Source organism: Seriola dumerili, unplaced genomic scaffold, assembly GCF_002260705.1.
Source record: "Seriola dumerili isolate Sdu_G_001 unplaced genomic scaffold, Sdu_1.0 BDQW01000668.1, whole genome shotgun sequence".
NCBI lineage: Eukaryota > Metazoa > Chordata > Actinopteri > Carangiformes > Carangidae > Seriola > Seriola dumerili.
Window position 1 is genome coordinate 1,954,730 of NW_019174923.1, and position 25,037 is coordinate 1,979,766.

General features: G+C 40.4%; 1 protein-coding gene across 1 annotated transcript in view; it reads left to right on the plus strand.

Annotated features, from left to right (window-relative positions):
- The window catches only part of LOC111236462 (transmembrane protein 132C-like), a 218,434-nt gene that overhangs the window by 180,236 nt on the left and 13,161 nt on the right, over nucleotides 1-25,037 (plus strand). The window contains exon 7 of the mRNA XM_022765196.1: nucleotides 24,033-24,238. Coding sequence (XP_022620917.1) covers nucleotides 24,033-24,238 — 206 coding nt within the window. The remainder of the gene's footprint in view (nucleotides 1-24,032; nucleotides 24,239-25,037) is intronic.

Genomic DNA, 25,037 nt, shown 5'->3' on the forward strand with positions numbered 1-25,037 from the left:
TCATTTTTTTTAAACTTGTAAGAATGAAAGATAAACTTGTGAGGGGGAAAATGTATCTCTTAGCAATAGTCTGAGGAGTTGTTGTAAGAATGGTTTAAGGAATATTAGGGTTCTCATTTGGTTTCACATGGCATTCCATTAACCAACCTTTTTTTTTTAATTGCTCATGGTAGATAAATGTTTGCAGGGGGAATTGCTGAGCACTCTTCCCTGCCCCGCTAATGTAAGTATAGATGAATATGACTGGCTGGACCTGTCACTGGCTGCAGCGTACTGCTGTAGATTTCACTGAAGCAGTTCTTGTTCAGTTAAGCCCATTTATCCTTGACAACAACATAAGCAGCAGTGATGTACTACATAGATAATAACTCCTCTCCTCTTCTTCAGCCCTTCCTCCCCCATCCTCTCATTCTCTGTCAGTGTAAACTAGCTTGTTAAGTTCCCTTGAGATGCTGTCATTTGTGATGTGTGTATGTGCATGCGCTGCTACTGTTGACACAGCAGTATGTGTAGGTCACTGGTGTCACAGCTAGTAGGGGACAGATAGGGGACAAGCACACACATACACACAAATTAGTAGCATTATCCTGACCTCACGCAAGCCTTTCTCTGACAAAGCAAGGGGGTGAGAGAGAGGAGAAGATGGGATGAGGAGAAGATGAGGGGTGGATCGATCGAGGAGAGGAGAGGAGTGGAGAGGAGAGGAGAGGAGAGGGATGTAGGGGAAGTAAAAACAACACAAAAAATGAGGTGGAAGATAACAGAAGAAGAGAGGAAAAGGAAAGACATAAATGTAAAGAGATTATTTTTTACCTAAGAAAGCAAAACAAACTTGTCACAAGATGATATCCCACCGGTTTAACACCCAGACCCCTGAGTAGAAACAGCTGACTGTCGGTAAAAGCCAGGGTTAGCCATCAATACCTAAGACCCCTTTTATAAGATTGTTGTTTTAAAAGTAACCAACTGAAAACAAGTCAGCCAGAGTCGGGGTTTTCAACCAACTCATGTAATTAACATTAGCCAGGTGGCTAGCTGCAGCTGATTAAAATCTGCCAGGGTTTGTTGTCACTTCAGCAGGAATGTAAAGGCTGCGTCTGTCTTACCTCTGTCTCAAATCAAGAACCCGTTGTTTTAAAATGTTCCAAAAAAATATGAGTGGATAAATTGCTGTTATCACTGTAAACAGCATCTGTGGCCAACGCCATACTGTACATACATAAACAAAAGAACCAGTGCATGCTGTCGCCCTGTTTCTCCTCCATACTGGACATACACACACTTGCTACTATACTTGTTTCACATTACTGTTCACACACACACACACACACACACACACATACACACACTCACACACACAAAACGATCATCTCTCAGATGCACCCAGGAGCTTTGAACGGTAATTGGTTCATGTGGAGATTCCTTTAGTGATGTCGTCAGTAATTGAATTTGACAAAGAGGAAGACAAAAAGCCTCAGAAGTGATGGAGGACGGTGTATGTGTGGGAGATTTTGTGTGTGTGGGAGATTTTGTGTGTGTGTGTGTGTGTGTGTGTGTGTGTGTGTGTGTGTGTGTGTGTGTGTGTGTGTGTGTGTGTGTGTGTGTGTGTGTGTGCGTGTGCGTGTGTGTATGTGTGTACCTGCATGTGTTAGGACAGATCCAAAGCAGATTAAGAATTGATCCTTGTGCCATTTAATGAACCAGTTGCAGAGTTTGACACACACCTACGTGATCCCACATGTATGCACACATGCACACACACACACACACACACACACACACACACACACACACACATACACACACACACACACACACAGACACACACACACAACTCTGTCCTTGGAAAGGCACTATGTGTTTGTACTTGCATATCTTTGTCAGGACATTACAGGATATTTGATGAGAAATTCAAAAAAGTATCTTGCACATTTGAAACAGAAGTGGCATTTCATGTCCTCACTTTACATTCTCTGTCTTTTCCAATCAATTACAGTGTAATTAGCAGGTTGTCCTCAGCGTGAGGCTTGAGGATGCTTCAGTGTAAAATTGATGAACACACTAACTGTTGCACTTCTCAAACTTGTCAAACTTGTAACCGTTTACCTGCAACTCTACTCTCCTCCTCCGCACTGTGGGTTACAGTTTCTCATTTCGTGGCTTCAGTTGGGTTAAAGTTTGGACCTGAATGATGTCTTACAGTTTTTGTGCATAGGTGGGACTGTGGTTAAAGAAAGTGCTTTATCATAGTTTGAGGTAAGAAGACATCAATCAGCTGGATCCTGTTTTCTGAAGGTCATGAAGCTGTTCTTGTCTTTGGAGGCGGTGGAGCACATCGCATTTAAAATGAAAGAGGAGAATTTTTTTTTTTTTTTTTTTTTTTTTTTTTAAAGAGGTGAGCCTACATGCTGCCACTGCACCGTGCACGTGGGAGGAAAACTATGAGGTGAGCTGGACACACTTCCAGTAAATGTTGAACGTAGGAGCTGGCCTTTAAAAAAAGCTTGACAGAAAACAATTATGTGAAAACAGAATTGAACAGAACACAACAAATTTATTGAAGATTACAGATCAGAAAAAGAGCAAAGAAATGAATGAGAGCAGGACACTGCACATCGCAAAAGTAAAGGCAAAATTATAACACAAAAAATCAACAGTGACATGAAGTGGGAGGAGCTTCTCCCTACGCAAAATTCCCATTTCAATTTTGTATCTCATAATGATATGCTCAACATACGCAAACATAGTCTCGTGTATATTTTTCAGTCCTATTACCTTTATGTTATGGCCATCAGTTTGAACAATTTCAGCTTTGTTTCTGAGAAATCATGTTTGTTGAGGTTGTTTTTGTTTGTTTGTTTGTTTGACATGGTGCGTGGCTCGAAATATCCTGCCACAGTACCCATGCGGCTCGACCACTATTGTTGTAGAGAGTCAGAGATGCAAGGTAGTTGTGAATTCAAGAAGTCGTTGCAGCTGGTGATGTATAAGATATATCAGAAATGCATCCTGGGAGTCGTACTTGGATACATACAAGCTGTAGAAGTGCCCCAGCTGTCTATGAGAAACATGAATGGAGCCCATAGTTCCTCCCACTTCACAGTTCTCTACCACACCTGGGGACAAAGAGCTAGTCCAAACCTTTATGGTGAGGGTTAGTATCATGCTTATGTAAAGGCAAAGTAATCTCACTGTTGTGGGTAAGGTGACGGAAAGCCTCCTGCGAGTTAATGTGAGTCAGCAAAATGTCCTCACAAGTGTCGAAACTGTGTGTTTGGGTATTTGTGAGTGTCTGGTAGAAAAGGCTGATTGTACAGTCGCACTGTTTGGTGACATGAGGAATAAAAAATGATTTGTACGAGCTGAGAGGGCAATAAAATGTAGAGTTAAGCAAAAGAAAACCGTTTAAGAAAACGTATCAGGCTATCATCAGCGCTGATAAGGCACCTTTTTTTTTTTGGCTGGCTTTTTTGAAATATATGCATTCAAAGTAATTATTAATGTGTTAGTCAGCACAGGTGCCATATCAAATTTAGTTAGAGAATTTAAAAAAAAATTATGAGCAGGTTTTTGTGACACCAAATCCCTCATCTCCCTCTGGGTTTAACAGTACTACGTTGCGACCTTCTGTCATTTCTTTTGAGTTCATTTCCAGTTACTGCTGAGTGTTGCTTGCACTATGACACACACACACTATTCCTAACATCACGACGGGTCTCAAAACCACTTAAAGCCTTAGGAGCTAAATGCAGCTAATCAAAACTGATGTTATCTTACTCAGAGTCTTAACATGTTCCAGTACATTGCTTGTGTTTTCTGTCTCTCTCTATAGCTGCAGCCTTTAGGCACCAGGATTGGATAAAATAAATATATATTTATATATACATATATATATGTACATAGCACAAAGAATGCTGAGTGATCTACTATGTATAATGTTCTGTCCTCTTGCATCGAATCTGGGGTCAATCTATTATGGGTCCCATTCTGTACTTCACTGTAGGTCGCTATGGGAGTCTATGTACATGCATCAAAGTCACAAGGACAATTTCCTGTGCATTTATTGCTCTTGGCAAATAAATTGATTCTTTGCGCTTCTCCGCAGCATTAAAGGTTTAGAGCTGCTGCCCGGCGGCTGATTAAAACGGTTAAAACAAATTCAAAAATGAATCATATCTTGAATGTTTTAAGCTCCGTGCCAGGTGTGTATACTGTACATTTTGTTTTCAAGTACACACTCAGCCAATAAGAAAGCAAAAAGGAAGCATTTATTTTTGAAGAAGGCCGTCTATTCTGTTCACCATCTTTTAATCTCACGAATGCTTCTGAATAGATGATAATTACCCTCACCTGGGGTTATTTATTTTTCATTTTTTAAGAAGGGACTTAGTAGTCGTGTGTAATTCTGTGAGCTCTGCAAAAACACCGGCGCTGGGCTCACCAAACAAAATGTAGTTGTGCCATTGTGAGTTATGTGTCAACAAAGTGGTGCATTTAATTGCTTTTTACAACTCAACTAATCAACTAATCAAGTTTGCCTTTATTAACCTATAAAATGTCTCAGCTGCTTGTTGCTACCAAACAACCACCGATTGCTGCAGGACACTGTTGAAGCATAAATGTAGGATTTAAACAATACAATTTAAATGATAATAAAAGCAGAATATATGGCCTCTGAACTCCCTCTGAAGCGTGACTACATCTTCACATTCATGTCAGATCATATTATGCTGCATTCTTTAATTGCTAGACACAAAATCTTTTGGTGGCTATGAGATTGGCCATCAATTTAAAAGCAAAGCAAAGATAATGTTCACTTTAAGGGCAACCTGATGGCCGAATGGTTAAGTTGTATACCACATGGACATAATGAGCCCTAAGGAGCGGGTCGCCTGTTTTTACTGGAAGGCCCCCCCCCCACTCTCTCTCCTGCGTTTCCTGTCTGACTCCACTTTCTTGTTGAATAAAAGCATAAAAATGTCCCCAAAAAATCATTTTAATAAAAGTTCACTTTACTGATTGTAATGAAGAATGTGTGTTACAGAAGAAAAGAAGTGACAAACAGAGGACAGGGTAGAGGAGGAGAGGAACAGGAACGTGCCAGGTGCCCTGGGTCATTTGAGAGCCTAGAAAGGAAATGAAGGGTAAAGTGGATTAAAGGCAGAGGTTACACACTCACGCTCACGCTCTCACACACACACACACCTAAAGTCACACATTTTCCATTTAGCAGTAACAGGCTTAGGAAATAGCCAGTGATTTGAAGTGCACAACATCAGACCAGACCATTAGCAGCACCCAAAGACATATATCTATAGTAGCTGCGACCTTGAGGAGGCCTAAAACTATTTTTTCGACCTGCGGTGATTCACTTCTTACGGCGCAGAAAGACATTTTGTTGTTAAATCAGCAAAGCCTGGAATGTTCCCCAGTGCCACCCCATAAAATGTTCAACAGATTGCTTAGTGACTAAAACTTCCAGGAAGTAAAAAAAAAAAAAAACTACTTCACTCGAGGTTTTATCGAGAGTGAAATCCTTCAGTGTTAATGTTGTAAAAGTGCAGAAATCTACACTAATGCATTTCTCACATCCATCTTGCATCAGAACTGATTTTATTTTCTAATTTCACCGAATGAAAGGACAGTGGTACATGTACAGATGTTGCTCAGTTAGGTACTTCACATTTTGTCTGCATATAACTTTTACCTGCACTGCAGATCTAACTGCCAAGCCACTTTTCAGTTAATGTGACATTTCGTAACACTAATGTTACAAATTCACAGCACTGTCAACTCTGTAACCTCCACTACATCTGTGCAAGCGCTTCTACCAGATTTATGAGATTCAATTAGTTTTCTTTACATGCAAATCCAACAAGAAAAGTTGGGTCGAAAACGTACAAAACTTTGCAATCTTTGCTCTCATTCTTATGTAAAATGATTATTTGTATGCAAAGAAAATTTTCCCCAAAAGCAGTTCCTAAAAGCAACTTTCTTACTGTCATATTCATTGTGTCAATTCCCTTCCAGAAAGACTTGCCTATTCCCAAAGCCGTGTCATGTCCTCAGGTTTATTGACTGTAGAACTAACGGCTCTGTCAGTCAGCACCCAGGCAGACATTTGATCGGGTTTGATGACACAACAGTTGGAAGAAAGGGAGCATTGTCCTGTTCTTGCAGAGAGTTTGCAGTGGGGTTACGACTTTCATCTGACTAACACCACCAACAAAAGAGAAGCATTTTCACAAGATCTAATCGTAAATGGTGGGACGCTCGCTGAACCACTGCGTATAAAGAGGCAGAGGTGAAAAGGGACAGTGTTTTTCACTATTTGCACTCGCTCTGAACTGGAGGGAATGGCCGACTGTGTCGTAGGATAAAAGACTGGTTTCACCCTTAACTAATTATTTCTAAATGGACAACCAGTGCTATGAAAAAAAGTTATTTCATGTGGAAACAAAGTAGAAAGAAATAAAGTGACAGTGAGACATGAGTGAAAGAGAGAGAGGAAGTAAAAGAGGAAAGGTGAGAAAGAGAGAGACTGTGTGTGTGTGTGTGTGTGTGTGTGTGCAGCAGAGGGTGAATTATGGCTGAGGTGTCATGCTGTGCCCCATGTCACACTCGTCCTCTCACCTCCATAAAATATACTGGCCTCAATCAATAACTAATTAGCTGCTAATTACCATGGCTAAAATACACAGCGGCAATCGCATAAACACACAGACGTCCACATATTGATAACTGAAGCAGGGTGGCGCCATGTGTTACACCTCCAAACACTGTTTCTCAACGCAAACACACAGAACTGGCCGTGATTCACCTAATGGAGGTGAAAGGTCAAAAGGAGAGTTTGACTTCCGATAAACAAATAAACAAACAAAATAACTTAACTAGAACTCTGTATTGATCTACAACTATCCTTCAGGCTTGAACCCCTATATCACTCAGCTTTCTCCTCTCTTCTCTCTCACCCTCTCACTCATCCTCCCTCCTCATCATCAGCCTCCACCTCCACTCTCTCTTTTTCTCATCCTGACATTTTGGCAGCTGTTGCCGTGCCTCCATTTTGCGTTCCCTCAGGGAGCCATGTTGTTCGGTGCATTAGCGACTCATCACTGGCGCACATGGACAGTTCAGACACCACAGACCGGACTGCTGCTGCTGCTGCTGCTAGCACGCCTTCAGATGTGTGTGTGTGTGTGTGTGTGTGTGTGTGTATATGTGTGTATCACTTGGTCCTGCCCTGTGTGTGACCCGTCTTTATAATGATGGAAACTTTCCACAAAGCAAGCTTGTGGTTGTATGAGCACATGTGTGTGTGTGTGTGTTCGTGCGTGCGTGCGTGCGTGTGTGTGCGCACAGGTTGATAAGAGAATGATGAGTGACAACAGATTGTCTGTGTTTTTCACAAACAGTTTTTTCACAAGCTGCTCTTGGTTGTGGCGCTGTCACTTAGCTTTTATTATCTGCACACACATTGTTGACGGATTACCTTCAGTATGTACTGCACTACAGAATATTAAACGGACATTTCGCAATGTTATCTGTGACATTTTGTTTTCACATTACTCGAGTAGAAACACTTGGACTATGAATTACCTTTAGCATCTGTTATTTGCAGTAGGCAAACTATACCATGGCTTCCAGGGAAGCTCATTTTTTTCACTTTTTCATGGTCAAGCACTTGATTTAACCTTTATTTATTCTTATTCCTATTAATAAAAATAAGAATAAGACAACAGATGAGTAGAAGCTGCTGCCGTTTGCTCTGTATCCTCCTGCATCACTTAGGCAAGAGGAGAGAGGCGAGGAGGAGGTGATCGGTGGTGATGTCAAAGATGCCAATAACCACAGCATATTGTCAATATTTTAGAGCCCAAATTTCACAAATCATGTTTTCAGGGGAGCTCATGTCTTATTAAGAGGAGTGGAGCTCCCCCTGGCTCCCCTGTAGTTCACACCCTGATTCATTGTAATAAACATAAATATAAAAGTGGCAAAAAAAAAAAATGAATCAATTAAAGATTCTTAAAATGACTTTCAAAAGAGTTTAGTGTAACCGAAAACAAGAAGAAGAATTGTGAATGGAAGTTCTAAATTTTTTCATACAATATTTTAACATGGAAACACACATGCTCTCTGAATTGTTCACACATGCAGCCATGCAGGTGGTATGCTGTTCGCAGTGCAGTCCGCTGTGATAAGTTACCTGCCTATCCATCTTTATGAAGCTACAAGTGATCCGGCTGTTGGCTCGTACCAAAACATTAGTTAACCAGCAGTCACATACACCGAGACAAAAACATTCAAACCTCTATGGCCAGTTGCTTAATCGATCAAAGCTCCACTTACGTTTCCAAAATGTTCACTAAGTGGCGAAGTTATTAAAGAACAGAAACTTTACAGCCAGAGAAACTGGTAAAAGATAAAAGTTCATATTTCCTGCTCAGAGCTAACCAGAACCGACAGAATTCACACGTGTCCAAACACAAGCCTGTCAGGTCCTGTCACATTCTGGTGAAGTTGCAGACCTCTGCTGTAAGTGGATGCTTAAAAAAAAAAAAAAGAAAATTAAGCTGCATCTTCTTTACTCCTTGACAATCTGAATTTCACCACATAAGCAAGTTTAACTCATCCTTTACAGATCGGTGAACGAGCGATACAGAGTCAGTGGAACACGACGCCTTATTCTAAGCCTATATGAAAACTTAGACGTTATAAATTTCCACATGTACAAGTACAAGTTTTGATGGTTAATTCTGTTCAGGTAAAACTGGGTAAAAGCCCCAGGGTTAAAGTGCTTTTAGTGCCTCGCTGCTATGAACATCTATGGGAAGCACTGGTGACACTTTTTGACACATTTCCTGGAGCATCTCTGGATATGTTTTCCAAGTGAATAAATACTTAAAGGAAAAAATACTTGGAAATCTATTGCATAGTATCTACTTTTAAAAAGGATCTGTTATCTTATTTGCCCACAGTTTAAATGTTAACTTTTACACACCTTTACTTATATATATTATTTTTTACATTGTGTGTGTGTGTGTGTGTGTGTGTGTGTATGTGTGTGTGTGTGTGTGTGTGTGTGTGTATGGGTGCATACACGCAGCAGTCCCCAGTCAGACGGATGCAGTGATCACATTTGTTTGTGCTCATACATGCATTTACATGTGTCCACACATACACACACACACACATAAAATGACAAAGGAGATGTACAAACTAAACATGACAGGTGTATGTGTGTGTGTGTGTGTGTGTGTGTGTGTGTCTGTGTGTGTGTGTGTGTCAGAGAGAGAGAGAGAGACAGAAAGAGCGTGAGATGATGAAAAACTGTGAAAGAGCAAAAAAAACAGTAATGTGGCTTTTTGAAATAGTTGTGACTAGAAAAAGGAAGAGACTCTGAGCGAAGAGGATGGATTGTTTATATGCATAAATAATAAGGCCACGCATCATGAAACACAAATATGATCATTATTTCAAGATGCTACCTGGTGGTTCTTTATCAATAAAACATCAGTCAAAGCAGAAGTCAAACATCCCTCCATTGATACGTTCCTGGCCACTTATCCAGTTCAGTTCGAGGTTACAGAAAAGGCGGAGCAGCCCAGATGTCCTCTTCCCCCAGCCGTGTCCTCCAGGTCCTCCTGGGGGATCCTGCCTCCCGCCTCATGCTGGTTCAGATGTATAATCTCTCCAGCGTGTTGTGGGTCTGCCCCGGGGTCTCCTCCCTGTCGGACGTACCCAGAATAGCTCCGCAGGGAGGAGCCAGTCCAGGAGGCATCCTGATCAAATGCCTCAACATTTTGATGCTTTTCCCATATTTTCCTAAATTGCCTCGCTCTCCAGCAGCCCTCCTTTGTCATGTTTCCCACGTCTCCTTTCCCACTTAGCCTATTTAAAAGTTGAGAAGTAAAACACAGAGGAGAGAGAGAGCGAGAGCGAGAGATCATCTAAATCAGCTGCAGTTTTGCTGCATTTCCCACTGCACCGTTGTGTTGTTAATGCCCGCAGTCAGCTCCAGCTGCAGGGCTTTTAACATCAGAAAGGCCAGGCTGTTGAACCACTTCCACAGAGGTCGGGCGTTTGGCCTAACCAGCATTACGCCGCTGATGTTTACATCCACTTAAGCCTCACTGACTAAATGTTATCATACTGTGTAGTGCAAAATTGAAAGGGCAAAAACAGACACAGTACAAGCAGGATAATCACCGTTATGATTAGCACCATTTCGAACAAATAACAAGATGAAGACTCCACTAGTCTGCCGAGACTGTCCTGTCCCAGGATGAACTGAATGCCTGAGGCGTGTCTCACATAATCAGGTTACATTTCAAGCAACTGTTCATTAATGTTTTGTTTTTTTTCTTTTTTGGAAGAGAAATTATTTAAACAGATATTCTTATGTAAAAGTGTAGTGTAATGATTCAATGCAGGTTGAAGTTCAACCGACTGCTGTTGTTCGGGAGCCACATTTCAAGACTCAGTTCTAGCTTTTTGAAAAAAAAGGGGCCTAGTTTGTGCTGCATGGATAACTTCTTCATGCAGAAAAAAGATATTGTAGAAGTGAAAATACGTACACTTAAGAAAGCACCCCTATCAAACACACACGCACACACATACCTAGGCCACAATAGGGCCATACAAATAGACATATTGGGGCCAGGGTTGACTTATATCCCTATGCTAATAAGCATACTAATTCACACAGAGCCTGGGAACTTTCTAGAAAAAAAAGAAAACACTACCCCCAACACACACACACACACACACAGACACAAATATAAACCCACACAGAGAAAACCCTCCTGCCATTTCCTAAAGCCCTGTAGACCTCAATGAGTCAAAGACAGAGTGTCTTTGAAGAAAATACAGTTTTTAAACTCTTTTTTGTTCTTTAGAGAGACAAGGTAGGGAGGATAGAAGAGAGTTGGACGGCGTGTGCAAAAAATCATATTTTACTGTATTGGTCTTTTGATGTGAATGGGTGGATGTGCATCATCTGACCTGGCTGTTAAACTTAACTTGTTAGTTTATTTATAGTGATTTTACTAACATAAAAAAAAAATCTGATTGCTGTTGTGTTACATTGCTATTGACTGGCAGATACAGTTACAGGAACGTGGAATTTGTATTCCCCAAATGCCAGCACAGCGCCAGCCCCAGCAGAGTACAATCAAAAGGAGAGCTGTAGAAAAGAAAACAGGCTGCAGGGATGAACAGCAGAGCGTAAATCTGTTTGTTATATCAGTGGTTAAATACCGGGAAGACAAATAAACCAGTCATTTTCTTTTTCATTATAGTGGTTTAACTGTAATTGTAACATCATCTCATACTTTCCTTTATTTTCCTTTTTTCCACCCAAATGTCCAGCGAATTACAAGCTTTTCAACTGCCAGCGAGTTATTGTATGTGGCTGTAAGCCTATGTAGCATGATTTCATGAAATATAATGATTATTATTGCGCAACATATGTTCTGTAGTCTCAGCTAATGCTAAAAGAATTACACTTAACAGTTACTGTAAAGTACCAGTTACTTAATGATGGCTGATGTCATTTTAAAAACAATGTGCACTCAAACTGTACCATTTATTGTGCCAATCATAACATCATGTCTGTCCTCCCAAGAAGAGGAACAGCATCAATGAGAAAACAACATTAAAGTGGCAAAGCCCACTAGTGGCCATAGTAATTATGACAGAACAGATGAGGAAGTCAGGTGATGTTTCAGTGACAAAGCTGGCAGTGAGGTCAGGGTGGATATTTTAGGGTCAACCAAACGTGGGACTCTTGAAACTGCTCTTCTTTTCTTAACAGTCACTGCTGCTTTCTTTAAAACCTTGCCCAACTGTTTATTATTGCAGCCATGACAACAACGGTCCCCTAATCTTCACAAAATAGTCATTGTGTTTCCGAAGCAACCCAAACCATGACCTTTCCCTTAACCTAACCAAGTTGTTTTTCTGCCTAAATCTAAAAAAAGAAAGACATAAAACAAGTGTTGTAAAAGAGATTTCTTTATTTGGATTTAGTCATTTGTCAGATGCTTTTCTCTGAGGCGTCTTACAAGTGAGGGACAACGCCAATTCTTCATTTAACAGTTTTAGCAGGTGCTAATAATTGATGTCCTGCTGATAGAGCAGGCAATACTTTCACACATAGTTTTAACAAACATGGATAAACACATATTTTTTCATTTAATTTGGAGGATTCAAACTTGCAGCATTTTCTACTTGACAAACTCCCTGCCGGAGATGCCCATACTGGACATACAGTATATATGGTCATTATTTACTGAAAAATTGACGAATTAAATTACCAATGAACAAACTCATGCTGAATTTATTAACAAACACCAGGACTTTCTATTTCAACAGAGCATAACTTAGAGACTCCTCCAAACTGTGCCAGTGTCATGCAGCTTTCCTGGCTCAAAATATAAAAATCCCTCACAATGAAATGGAAAGTCATCATTCATCTTACATCAGCCCATCTTACATCTTTCATACTCTCTTCTGTCTGTCTTTCTCTCTCTTTTTGTATATCCCTTTATCTTTTTCTCTCTTCCTGTATCTTTCATGCTTTTGCTGTGTCACCCTCTGGCTGTTTCGTTATTTAACTTCTCATAACATTCCCAATTCTTTTCAGACCATTACAGTTTATTTTTGTCTATATTTCTCTATTCATCCCTCTCTCTTTCTCTCTCTCTCCCTCTCTCTCTTTCTCTCTCTCTTGATTAGACATTTTTATTGTGGGGAAAAGCAGAGTGCAAATGGCCATTAGAGAACGTTTTACTCCCCCCTTTTCCAAATTCAAAATGACAGGCCTAGTGATATGCTGCTAACGTGTGTGTGTGTGTGTGTGTGTGTGTGTGTGTGTGTGTGTGTGTGTGTGTGTGTGTGTGTGTGTGTGTGTGTGTGTGTGTGTGTGTGCGCTCATGTGTGCACCTTCCAACCGCTCTCTCCATCAGCTGTCTAATATGCGAGCCAAATCAGAATAATATATGGGGCTACAGGCTGCTAATGGGTGCACTGTGTATGTGTGTGTGTGTGTGTCTGTGTGTGTTTGTTTGTTTGTGTGCGCGCGCATGTACATCTGCAGAAAACAAAGCCCCATACCTAAATGACAGCCATATGAAACTGTGTGCAGAGGCAACTGGCCTAGTGTGGGTTTTCTGAAATGACGGACAGGTGGGAGGTCTAATCCCATCAGAGAGTTGGTTAGTCTGTCCCTCAGGGCCCGCCCCTGTCTACTGAGTGGGCCCTGATTGGATGATATGATTCTTAAAGTCAGATGGATTGGATTGCCTGAGGCAAAGAACAAGTGAAATGGGCAGAGAGGGAAGGAGGGAGAATGTGAAACACACAGAGAAAAAGATTGCAAGATGAAATCTGAGAGTCAGAGAGATGGATGGGTGGTGTTGCACTGAGAAAATATACATCTGAGAGAGACTAATAGAGAAAATCTGAGACAGTAAGAGATAGACGGAAGACAATGAGAGAAGTAACTGTAAATTCAGACGGATCACTTAGCTTGAAGGGAGGTGAATATGAATTTAAATAAATGAATCAGCCTGGGGAGATCGCCGTTAAATGGAGTTGAGTGGGTGGTTGAGTTTTGGGACTCCTGAGTAGGCTGCAGAGAAAGGAACGAAAGAGGTGTAATAAGCTAAAAGCTCATTCGGTAGTCTGAGTATTAGTTTATGCAGCGCCACAAACCAGGAAAAACACTAGGAGATTATGAGAGAGCTCAACACAATATGGAGAAATTCAACCTGGAGCGCACAGTTATTGTGTCCTTAATAAGATGTAGCAAAGGTGCAGCTGCAAAGCTGCAACTTACCACATTAAAAACACTGACTATAATCATGTGACCTAATCCCTCCAGTTTGACCTCAGGCTGAACAGAACAGAAGGAAAATTCTCTCACCTACCCAGAGCTGAACACATCCACCTTAGCCTCTGAAACAAACATAGCCTGTATCAGTTTGTTAGAAAGTCATCTCACCTGAGCTCTGCAGTCATTATCAATAACATAAAAAATAGATTGTGTGCTTGAAGGTTTGTTAGCTACTGTTGTAGACAGAAGTGTATGATGTCTTCCTTGGTTCAGTCGGTGGTTTAGGCTGCCAGTGACTGCAACATGCCAGATACCTTAACATGTTGTTAGCTAGCATGCCGTCAGCAGACAGCGGTAGCTGGTGATGACTGACGTACGACTTGCCTCTGAGGTCTGTGTTGAATGTATTTAAGGTAAACACAAGAAACTTGTGCTGTAGAAAATGGACCAGACTCAGTGAATAGCTCCCTAAGCTTAACATCCTAAGTCCTATGATAACTATTAATTCAGCTATACAGACTAATGAGCAGTGATAACTAACATGTCTTTGGGGTCATCAGGTGGGAACCTCCTTTCACCAGTGTTTCGTCTAGTTGGTCCCACGAACCCTCCAGGAGGCTAGACAGTGATCACTGGCGTCCCAGAGTCACTCCCCTAATGCCAGCCATCACTGCTCCTCACACCACAACTATTTTCTCCTTTATCTTGCCTATGCTACCACAAACCCTCCCCTCCCCCCCTACTCCCCCACTCTCCAACAACTGAGTAATGAGTAAAGGTAAAGAGGGGGTTGGATCTGGGACACTGGGGCACACTGTTGAGCCTTCTCAGTGTCATGGGCCCAACTCAACACAACAACAGTTACTGACAGGTTGCCCCCCCCTGACGGCGGACTTGCCTGCACTCTAACACTTACACACAACCTTACATCAAAACCAGACACATTGCTGTTTAGTGGCTAATTGTAAGAGTAGTTGAACGTTTATGACGGCTGGACGACCCATTGGGCAGTTGACTTCAGACGACGCAGCCTTTCAAGCCAGTGGGGCCACTGTAGGTGAGCTCAAGCAGATACAATGTAGATATATTGGTCAACCAGCAGGTATGTGCTCTTTGCTTCGAGGGGTAGGATTCACTGGTAGTTCAATTCATGGTCAGCGAATGGTTTCATTTGTCATCACCCACTTCCACATGAATGCTCAGTCAACTTTTAGCACATTTAACCGTGTGTATTGATAACTGAAAAAATGTAAACAAGATACACTCACAGGAACGGAGTGTGTGAGAGTGGCTGAAACCAGTAACAACAACACTAATGTACTGTAAGTAAAGCAGAACTTAACCAGTGAAAGAAAATCCACTGTCATTATAGAGCCTCATACACTACTCGGATTACTGCATTGAATAGACAATATTTGGAAAAGCTCGGTCCGAGCAGAAGCGTGTAAAGAAATGCTATTTTCAGATTTCTCTGGATAAAGAAAGCATATGTTCTCCAGCTCAAGTGTGCATACACTGGTAGCACTGGTCTGTCACCAGAGGGAGTCAACACATCGTTCCTCACGGTTCAAAAAGGAGATGAATTTGATGCAACATTATTTCAGAATAATAATAATATCTTAAAGTAATGACAAATACCTGGTGGCGACAGCGGTAGAAACAAATGAGTATAATGTAACAGAAGCCGCAGGTGCCTCTCAACCAACAAGACCATTTCTTTTAAGGTCTGACATTCAGTGAACAAGCAATGGTTCCTTTGGGGGACAGTGCCAAAACAGCAGCAGGTGGTTTGACAAGCGCACAGTAAGAAGTAGGATTGTTACAAGAGCTACACGCTCATGCTCATGCACATCGAGACATGAGCATCAATTAATCTCTACACGGAAGCAATGAATAAAGCATGTCGTTTTCTCTGAAACAAGCCTGAGGTCTGAGGGTCAGAGGTGCATAAGATCCTATTTTAAGTGTAGGTAGATCATTATAAGTCAAAGTAAGTGCTTGCAGTGAAATTCAATTTTGGAGAATTAAAATGTCAACTATCAAACATGCAGAAAAAGTGGGAGGCAAAGAAGGCGTCTGATCATGTTTTTTGTTTTTTTCAGTTTTTGTGATTTAAAAAAAATACATTTTCATGTGTTACTAGAGCTGCTAAAAAAATCTCTTTTTACATCTGAAAAAAATCAGTCGTGGAAAAACAGAATACTAGACAATTTAACACTTAGTGTGTGTTTGTGTGTGTGTGTGTGTGTGTGTGCACGCGCACATGTGCATGTGCGTCCATCTTTGCTTTTAAAGTCATAAAAAATGTGAATCAGATTCGGCTGCTACTTTCTAGCAAAACATGCTTTTAACAGTCGAGCTCTGTCTGTTTTTGCTTGAATTGTTGCTGAGAGGTAAGGAAAGTTTTCAGCAATTGTCTTTGGAGGTTTGGAGGTTTGTACAATTGTTGTGGTGGTGTTTGTGGTATTTGATGATGGTGAAGACAGTTTTTCTAGCTTTTGTGTTTTCAACAAGTCCTAACTGCTGAGATCCACACTTTTACTTTCTCTCTACTTTGCTGCTTTTTCTCACTGGTTTCTTTCAGTTTTTTTTCTTGTTTTGCTTTCTCCCCTGTTCCTGCTCTCTATCTCTCTCTCTATCTCTCTCTCTCTCTCTCTCTCTCTCTCTCTCTCTGTCTCTTTCTTAGAAACAGAGAGATTAAATCCATTCTTCAGTGTCTTCAAACCTCCAACTCAGCTGTTTACTTGCAAAAACACCAATACACTTGTTCTAAGTCTGCGCATGTGTTTGTGTCAGGTTCTGCATCTTTGTGCGTTTGTCTGACTGTGGTCAACTTTCTGTGTGTGCTTCTTGCTGTGTGTCTGTGTGAGCTAGCAGAGTGGATTTTTTAAGGGTAAAAATCGTGTTTATTATTTGAAGAGTCTCAGGATCCTTGCTTTAACCAAAATTTAATGAAGCTTTTTGGAGTTCAATCCTTCGTGTAATGTTTGTGTCCTGCTCTCTCTAAAGTGAATGTGACTGTTCTCTCATATTTAGAAGCTGTTTCAGACTCCACGGGGACAAAGTAATGCCTATTGCTAAAGTTTCTATTTTATTCTGCTTTTCTGTTTTTCTTTGGAAACCATTAATATTTAATCTAATATCCTCTGTGACAGAAACAGAGCACAAAGTTGATGTATGAAGCCATTTCTTCAGAAAAGTTATTATACTCAAATCAATGTGTTTGTGGCTTTCTATTTATGTTTTTGCCAAAATAACTGTCAGGCAGGTTGAAAGAAGATCACCACTTATTAATGCATTTACTTTAAGGGAATAGTTTGAGATTTTGGGAACTAACTTTCCTGCTGGGAGATAGATGAGAAAATCATCACTCTCTTGTCTCTGCATAAACAATGGAGCAAAAGTCAGGGCTGGATTACACAGTGATGCAGCGGAGTCGACATCAAAGCTCAACGAAGCTACTGCATCTTGCCACTGGTCGCCAAGAAATAGTTACTGCACATTACTACAAAATTACAACTTGCTTGTAAGTTTCAGCTCTCGTGTATCATTATTAATGTATCGTTATTCATTTGTAGGCATGACACATCACCAAAATCAGTCATTTGCTCATTCACAAGTCTTTTATGTTTTGATAACAAAGTAATGCACTTGTGATCACAAGAAAATAAGGATTCATAGATCAAGGGAATTCATTTTGGATTTGATTGATCAAGGGAAATCATTATAAAATAAAATAAAGCACAGATGCTCTCAGCTTCTCAGTGCAGTGACACGTAATCTTACAAGAATTACCACTTCAAACCATCAAAATTATTGATCAAAGGTGATTGTTGCCAGTAATCAGGTCGTTCCTATGTACATTACTGTATTTGTGTTTAGTGCAGTAGAATGAGGAATGATTCACTTACACTCTGCCCTGCAGTGGCAGTAGAAAGAAAAAAGAGGAGAACAAGTAGAGAGGACTTTTCCTGAGTAGGTAGTGAGAGGGGATGAAACTGAGGGTGGAGAAAGAGGTGGGAAGCATTTATCAGAGATGAGAGTCAATAAATATAAAGTGAAGAGGTGTTCTGGAGAATGGGTATTTTGGCAACAGCTTTGGTGGTCAACACTTCCTTCTTTAGTGTTTTGCACTGCACTTACCAGTCCTCAAATTTTTTTCCGTTTGTCAAGTGACGCTCGATGTCTGACGGGTTGCCGTCGGTAACACAGCAGTTCTCCTGCTCTGAAGTCTAACCAAACTGTGAAACTTTGGTATCCAGTTGAATCATTTCTACTCTGGAATCAGAGACATTTATTTATCTGCTTTTTTGTGAATTATTACTGTACATCTGGACTGATTCATAAATATAACAGATATCACATTCATAAACAGTAAAAAATAGTAGTTGCTCTTCAGAAAAACTATTTGTATGTGTATAAATGAAAAGAACAGTGACGTTCAACAAGCTCTCTTATTTTCCACCCTCCCCTCCATTGGCACTTACCCCATGCCATGTCCGTCCACAGCTGTGTGTGTGTGTGTGTGTGTGTGTGTGTGTGTGTGTGTGTGTCTTGTAGTGTTCAGACAGTAATTCTTTGTGTGTGTGGCTCCATCTCCACATCATGTCTCTGGCATCTCTTGTGAGTCTATTTTTGTTTTTTTGCTCCACAGCTCTGTGCCATGTGGAGACACACACACAAACACACACACATACACACACACACACACACACACACACACAAACACACACAGGTACACAGACAGCATACAGCAAAGAGAAACTACGAAAAGTGAAAAGAGAATTTAACTGGAACAAAAGGAGGTGGGAAGAAATGAGAATTCAAAATGAGACAGACTAAACAAAAAGCTTCCTCTCTCAGCACAAAAAGAAAAAAAGTGGATAGTAAATGCAACATAAAACTGTAACCTGTTTACCCTTTAGCAAAGCACTTACACAGCCAACTGCTCAGCTGTACACAGGTGAAGTCTCTCAGGTATGTAACTCCACATTTCACAACACATTATCACCTTTTAAGTTTTAATGGCTAACTGGTTAGCCAACACATCCAGCTGATATGGAGCAACATTAGAGTCCCATTTCTGTCAACATGATGAATGTGAGTCCTTCTATCACTGTTTTTGGTCTCCATTAAATCTTGAGGGAAATCTCTTCAACTGCTAAAGGCTCCAGAATTGTCACCAGCTAGTCGCTAGCATTAGCTGTCAGCCATTTGCTGCTGGCGAACTAGCATGTAGTGGGTTTCTCAGTGAGAACAGCTGACTGCTGCAGCCAAAAACAACGCTATGAGAGCGGTGACACCAAACCAAAGCAGTAACTTTATGGGAGGTAGAATCAAACAATGAGCTGATACTAAAATGCTATAGAGATGATGGGAGCTGCAGAGACAGGTGATAATCATCTGTGGGTTTGTCACTTTGAATGAAACCTTTAAAATTACACATAGTCATTTGATCCATTGCTACTATGAAAATATTTAGCCACAATTTTTGCATTATTTATCATTCTAAAAATAAATAAATGGATAGAAACAATATGGTATGTACATTTCAACATTCACTTACTATTGTATTTAATGTAAAATTCATGAGTCACTTATCCTGCAATTATTCTGCATTGATTTTATTTCGTAATTCAGAGTTCATCTCTGTGTAGTAGACTTGAATTAGTATTTTGCAAATTCAAAACAGTGTTTCTGAACTGAAAAGTGAAACGACAATTTCCTCAAACTTTCCAAAATTAAATAAAACTTAATTTTTCTAAAATGTTCCTACGGGGCATTCAGCCATAGAGCAGAAGTAATCTGTGGTAAAAATGACAGACGTGGACAATGGCTGCAGTGGCAGTTCAAGCAGAACCGTTGGGCATTCCTCTAACTTCTGCTGTCTTATACCTTCATTGGAAACTGAACCCTGCCACACTAACCAAGTGCAGTTTTCACACTGATTTACACCTGGAATATAAAAATGATTTGGAGAAATAGTTTGAGGCACCAACAGTCTAACATCCCTTTGATGTTAACAAGCGGTAAATCAGGTTTTAGAGAGAGAGGAAGATGAAGAGGGAGACTGTGCGATGAGGGAGCGAGGGCGGGGTGGAGACAAAAGAAAAAGAGGGGGTCAAGAGGGGGGAATGGTGGATGTTGAGGGAGATGTAAAGAAAGTTAAAGGCAGAGGAGAAAAAGAGAAATTGAAAAGAGGAAGCAGAGAGGAGAAGGGCTGGGCACCTTTCCTTTTATGTTGGGGGAGCGGAAGCGAAAAGAAGAAAGTAAAACTGAGGGAAATTAAAAGGTAAAAGGAGATGGAGGAAACGGTTTAGCTCTGATGTACAAAATGTTAACCTCTTTTGAGATCAAAGGGTTTCATAGGGAAGCCAGAAAAAGTGTCACACCACACAAAGCGTGTGGAGGTTCTGTGTTTTGATGTGTGTGTTTATTAGGAAAATAAGAAATACTGTCCTGACCTTGCTCTGGCCCGAGCCCAACAATATTACAACAACGTGTTATTATCCAAATTTTCGCTTAGTGGCTAACCAGATAAGTTGTTGAGTGATGAACCTCTGCTTTACTGTCCTTTATTGTGTTCTCTCACTCTTTCCATGCTTCTTGAAGTACTACATGCAGTACATAGGCTATATAACACCCAGCCAAAAATGTTAGCTTATGCTAGCTGCCAAGTTGAGCAGGAAAGTTTAAATGTGTTAACATTTAACATTTTCACCTTTAGTGTGCGATCAGACAGAACGCAAATCAAATTTTTACAGAGACACAAGCAAAAATAAAAGAGATGGAAAGAAAATAACAGAACTGTGAGTTCTGAGATCTCACACAGTTCACACTGATGTAGACAAGGTCAGTGCATTGGCTAGCTAGCTAGCTTCACAGTTAATATCTGTATATACATATATGTTTGGAGTGAATAAACATAAATGGTCCAGTGGCCAAATTTGTGCAAATAACACAAGGTGAAAAATCATTTTGAACACCCTTTAGACATCCGGCAGACCCAGAGCGCCTCAATGGAGTCATATTTTTCATCTAATATTCACTCTAGTATCGGTTCTGTTTTCAATTCCACTAAATCCTGAGAAAAAAAACTGGGTCTGGAAACAGCTGTTCATAGGGGATTCGAGAGCATTACAACGAACCTTAGACAAACCGTGCGGGCTAGAGAGCTAAAACAATGAGATAAAAGAGACTAAAGGCTGAGTAGAATTGCAGAGCTGAGTGCTACACATTTGAAAATGATGCAACAAATACTGAAATCTGCCCCAAAAATACCCAACATATTTTTGTTTTCCACACTACAGCATGTTAGCACCCCCAGGTTGGTTTAATGTTCCAAAAAAAAAACAAAGCACTGTCAGTAATTATCAATAAATGAGGTTTAGATGCTTCTCTTAGGAAAATGAGGGCTTTGAGAAGCAACCAAGAAATTCAATGATTTTCCAAAAAGAATTCAAGAGCAGTGATGGTCTGGGGTGAGTGTATGATCGGATCAATATGAAGGAGGATGTTGCTGAAAAAAACTGGGGACCTCTACCCTAGACGTTTGGACCTCACTGTACATACATTTAAAAACAGAGCAATAGAATGAATATGAAGCGAGACTGAGAGGAAGGAAGGGCTGAACCGAGTGCAAATGTGCAGTTGTGCAAAAGAAGGTGGAAAAACACTGAGAGGTGAGACAGACAGGCAGTGAGAGTCTATAGGAGACAGGAAGTCAGACAAAGGGCGTGCATGTTAAATGTAAACCTAAGAGTGAAATAGGAAGGGGTAGGGAGAAAGAATGAAGTGTGCAGGGTAGGTGCAGCGTGGAGAGATGAAAGAGGCTGTGAGAAATAAAAAGGGAATGAAACTGAGAGAGGGAGGAGGGAGGATAAGGTAAAGAAAGAGAAGGAGGAGAAGTTAAATAAACGCCAGGAAAAGGTGACTGGCTGTGAAGATAAGAAAAAAGAATCACATCCGTCAGTAACTATCAGTAGTAACGTTGCTCGGCAGGTGGAGTATAACACATGAATCCTGACTTAATATTATATAAACTACTGTATACATACATATGTTGCCACCACCATCGCATTATGCCCACACTGGGCTATGATTAGTTTCCTCCTCGTATGAATCCATTGTTGTTGGAACATGTGGGATGATTTGTCCAAAAAACGTCAACTCAATCAGTCACACAGTCAGACAAGTGAGGAGGGTGAAAATGAATCTGACTGAAATCCAGGTTTTTTCATTGTTCTGCCTGTCACACTGTCTGTAAGACTGCTGTCAACTTTCTGAAATACAACCATGATAATCTAGTGTCGACATACATTTTTTTACTGTTAGAAAACTAGATATTTGCATTTCCATAATCATAGTAACAGAAAACATGTAATGGTTTCTTTAAGTAGATTAAGTAAGTTCAGTCTGCTTGATTAAAAAAAAAACATCTTCCACAGTCTTGAAAACTGAGAGGTAAACATAAGAATGGAGTGTTTAGCATAACTTATGATGCTCAGACATTTGCCAGTGAGTAATTATGAAAATAATTGTTTAAAAAGTGTTTGTTGCATCTGATAAACTGTGTCTCAGCAGGCACCATATGAACGCTGGGAATCTCTGTCTCTAGTTTGGAGGAACCACTGTCTAGACAGTGTTTTAAAATGCAAAGATCCACTGTTTTATCTCACTGAGGAGGAACAGAGTACGGCTTATGATGGGAATGACAGAGTTAGACGTGATGTATTAGACCATAGCTAACTGATGATCAGAAGGGCAAACAGACAAACAGTGGTGGAATAAGATTTAGATCCTTTACTTAAATGAAAGTACCAATACAACAATGTAACATTACAGCTGAGCTGTGGCTGCCTCATGTTAAACTGTAAAACGGTGTGTTGTAGAACATCTGGGGCCGGTTGAACAAAACACCTCTAGTTAAGCTTTTCCTTGAAGTCTGAGTTAAGGTTTCCTTAAAATAAAAACAGATGCACAAAACAGGTGCACTTGGGGCGTCGCGTAGCGGAGTGGGTTACGCAGGCGCCCCATATATAGAGGCTACAGTCCTCGCTGCAGCTGGCCCCCGGTTCAACTCCCGCTTTGGACGGCCCTCTCCTGCGTGTCATTCCCCCTCTCTCTGCCTCCCCATTTCCTGTCTCTCTACTGTCCTGTCCATTAAAGGCACAAAAAGCCCTCAAAAAAGATAAAAGAATAATAAAAAGTAAAAAAACAGATGCACTTAAGTCTTCTCCTTAATTTTCCTTAAAATGTTAATTAAAGTATTTAATGATTTCTCTGTATCTTTGTCTTATACTTCAAGTCAATTAAACAGTTGCACAAAAGACCTTAGTGACCGAAGTAAGGGTACCTAAACTAAAGGTAACTAAAGGTACCTCTGACTCTGTCTTAACTGCAACATGGCTGAGTTTATAGAGATAGATGAAGAAAATAAACACATCCCAAGAAGAGTGTTGAAAAAATAATCAGATTAATAACTATAAAAATGAGACCATGGTTTAGTTTCTGTCTCTTACTTATACAAGACTGTCTCTAGTAATACAAGTGTTGTCAACTGTAAGACTATAATTTTATTTTATAATTTCTCTCACAAAAATGTTTCTTCTTGCTCTTTAGCCGTCTTCATACAGAGCTCCACTTAGACCCACAGGAATACAGTTTAAAATGCAGCGCAAAGGTTGCCAGTATTCTCGTGGGTGGTCTTATGTGGTTAAAGTAATTATACTAATGTCTTAAAATGAATGTGATTTACTGGCTTTAAGGTGTTGCTTGTTGCACATTTAACACGTTGCTTCAGATTGTTGGAGGGTACAAGAGCTCCCCGAGTATTCACAAATCCAAAATGCCACTGATGTGGCAGGAAGAATTTGCAGAAGCATATAATTAACCTTTCTTTATAGGGCACTTTGCAAAACAGTGTTCCAAAGTACCTTACAAGATGAATAAAAATGTAAGCAATCAGTAACAAAATATTTATTTACTGCAAGAGCACAAATGTTCTGATGAAAACTGGCTCCAGGCTGTGCTTAAGGAATGTATAAAATGGGCTGCATCTGTTTCTGTGGAAATCACTGATTCATTTCTGTTTAAGGTCAGTTAAAAATGTCAGACTCTGCATGCATGCTGTCCTTAACTCAATCCAGCTTCTCTCTTTCTCCTCTTTTTGCTCTTTTTTTCCACTCTTCAGGTATCCCCAAACTGTGACCAGGTCTTGGTGAACGGTAAAGAAATGCGTGGCCGGCAGTCTTTGGCAGTCAACTTCACCTACCTGCACCTATCTGCTCAGCTGCAGCTCACCGTCTGGGTTCCCAAGCTTCCTTTGCAGATAGATGTGTCAGATACTGAGCTGAGCCAGGTCAAAGGCTGGAGGGTCCCAATCATCACTAACAAGAGGTAATTTATCTGTCTGACCTTGAGGGAATGAGGGAGAGAAACATACAGTGAAGGGTGTAAGCATATATATATCGAGTACACGATATATATTGATATATACCCTGATACCATACTGTATATCTCCAATAGACTATTATCAGCTGATGTATCGGCCTGGAAGATTTATCAGTCGGGCTGTAGTTTACAAATTCTCCAGGCTAAGAGAGCGGAGCACTGTAAAATAAGATAATGAATGTAATGAATTTTTGTATCACATGCAAAAGAAATTAGTTCCTTTCCGTTTAAATGAATTCTGCTGGCAAACAAGGTGAAATGTGGTTTGGAGCAGGCTGATCTCAACCTGTTTTAGTTAACTTACAGTAATTATATTCAAAATTAATACTGTTATTGATGTTGAAATGTCAAATATAGCTCTTTTATGAACTCCGAAACATTTGATATGATCATATGAGCCAACAAACAACAACAAAGCTGGATATCAAATATGTAGCTGTAGTTGAAGCAACACACACACGTTACTGACAAAAACAATCAAACAACAAGCTCATCCTCTCACACCAAACATAATGTACTCTGAAAACCGTGTTAGTTGTGCATTGCTAAAGTATGGCTTAGAGCAGAAACAAGCAGCTCTTGCTTCATGCACTTCTTCTGCTTGAGAAGGCAGTCACTCACCGCATATTGTGTCTTCAACTAAAAGAACTGAATTTTCGGCGGTAAAAAAAAAGAAAAAAGAAAGAGTGTCTGAGTCACTGTTGAATGTGATTTTGGTTTGTGATAAATCTTAAGCATTTCGTGT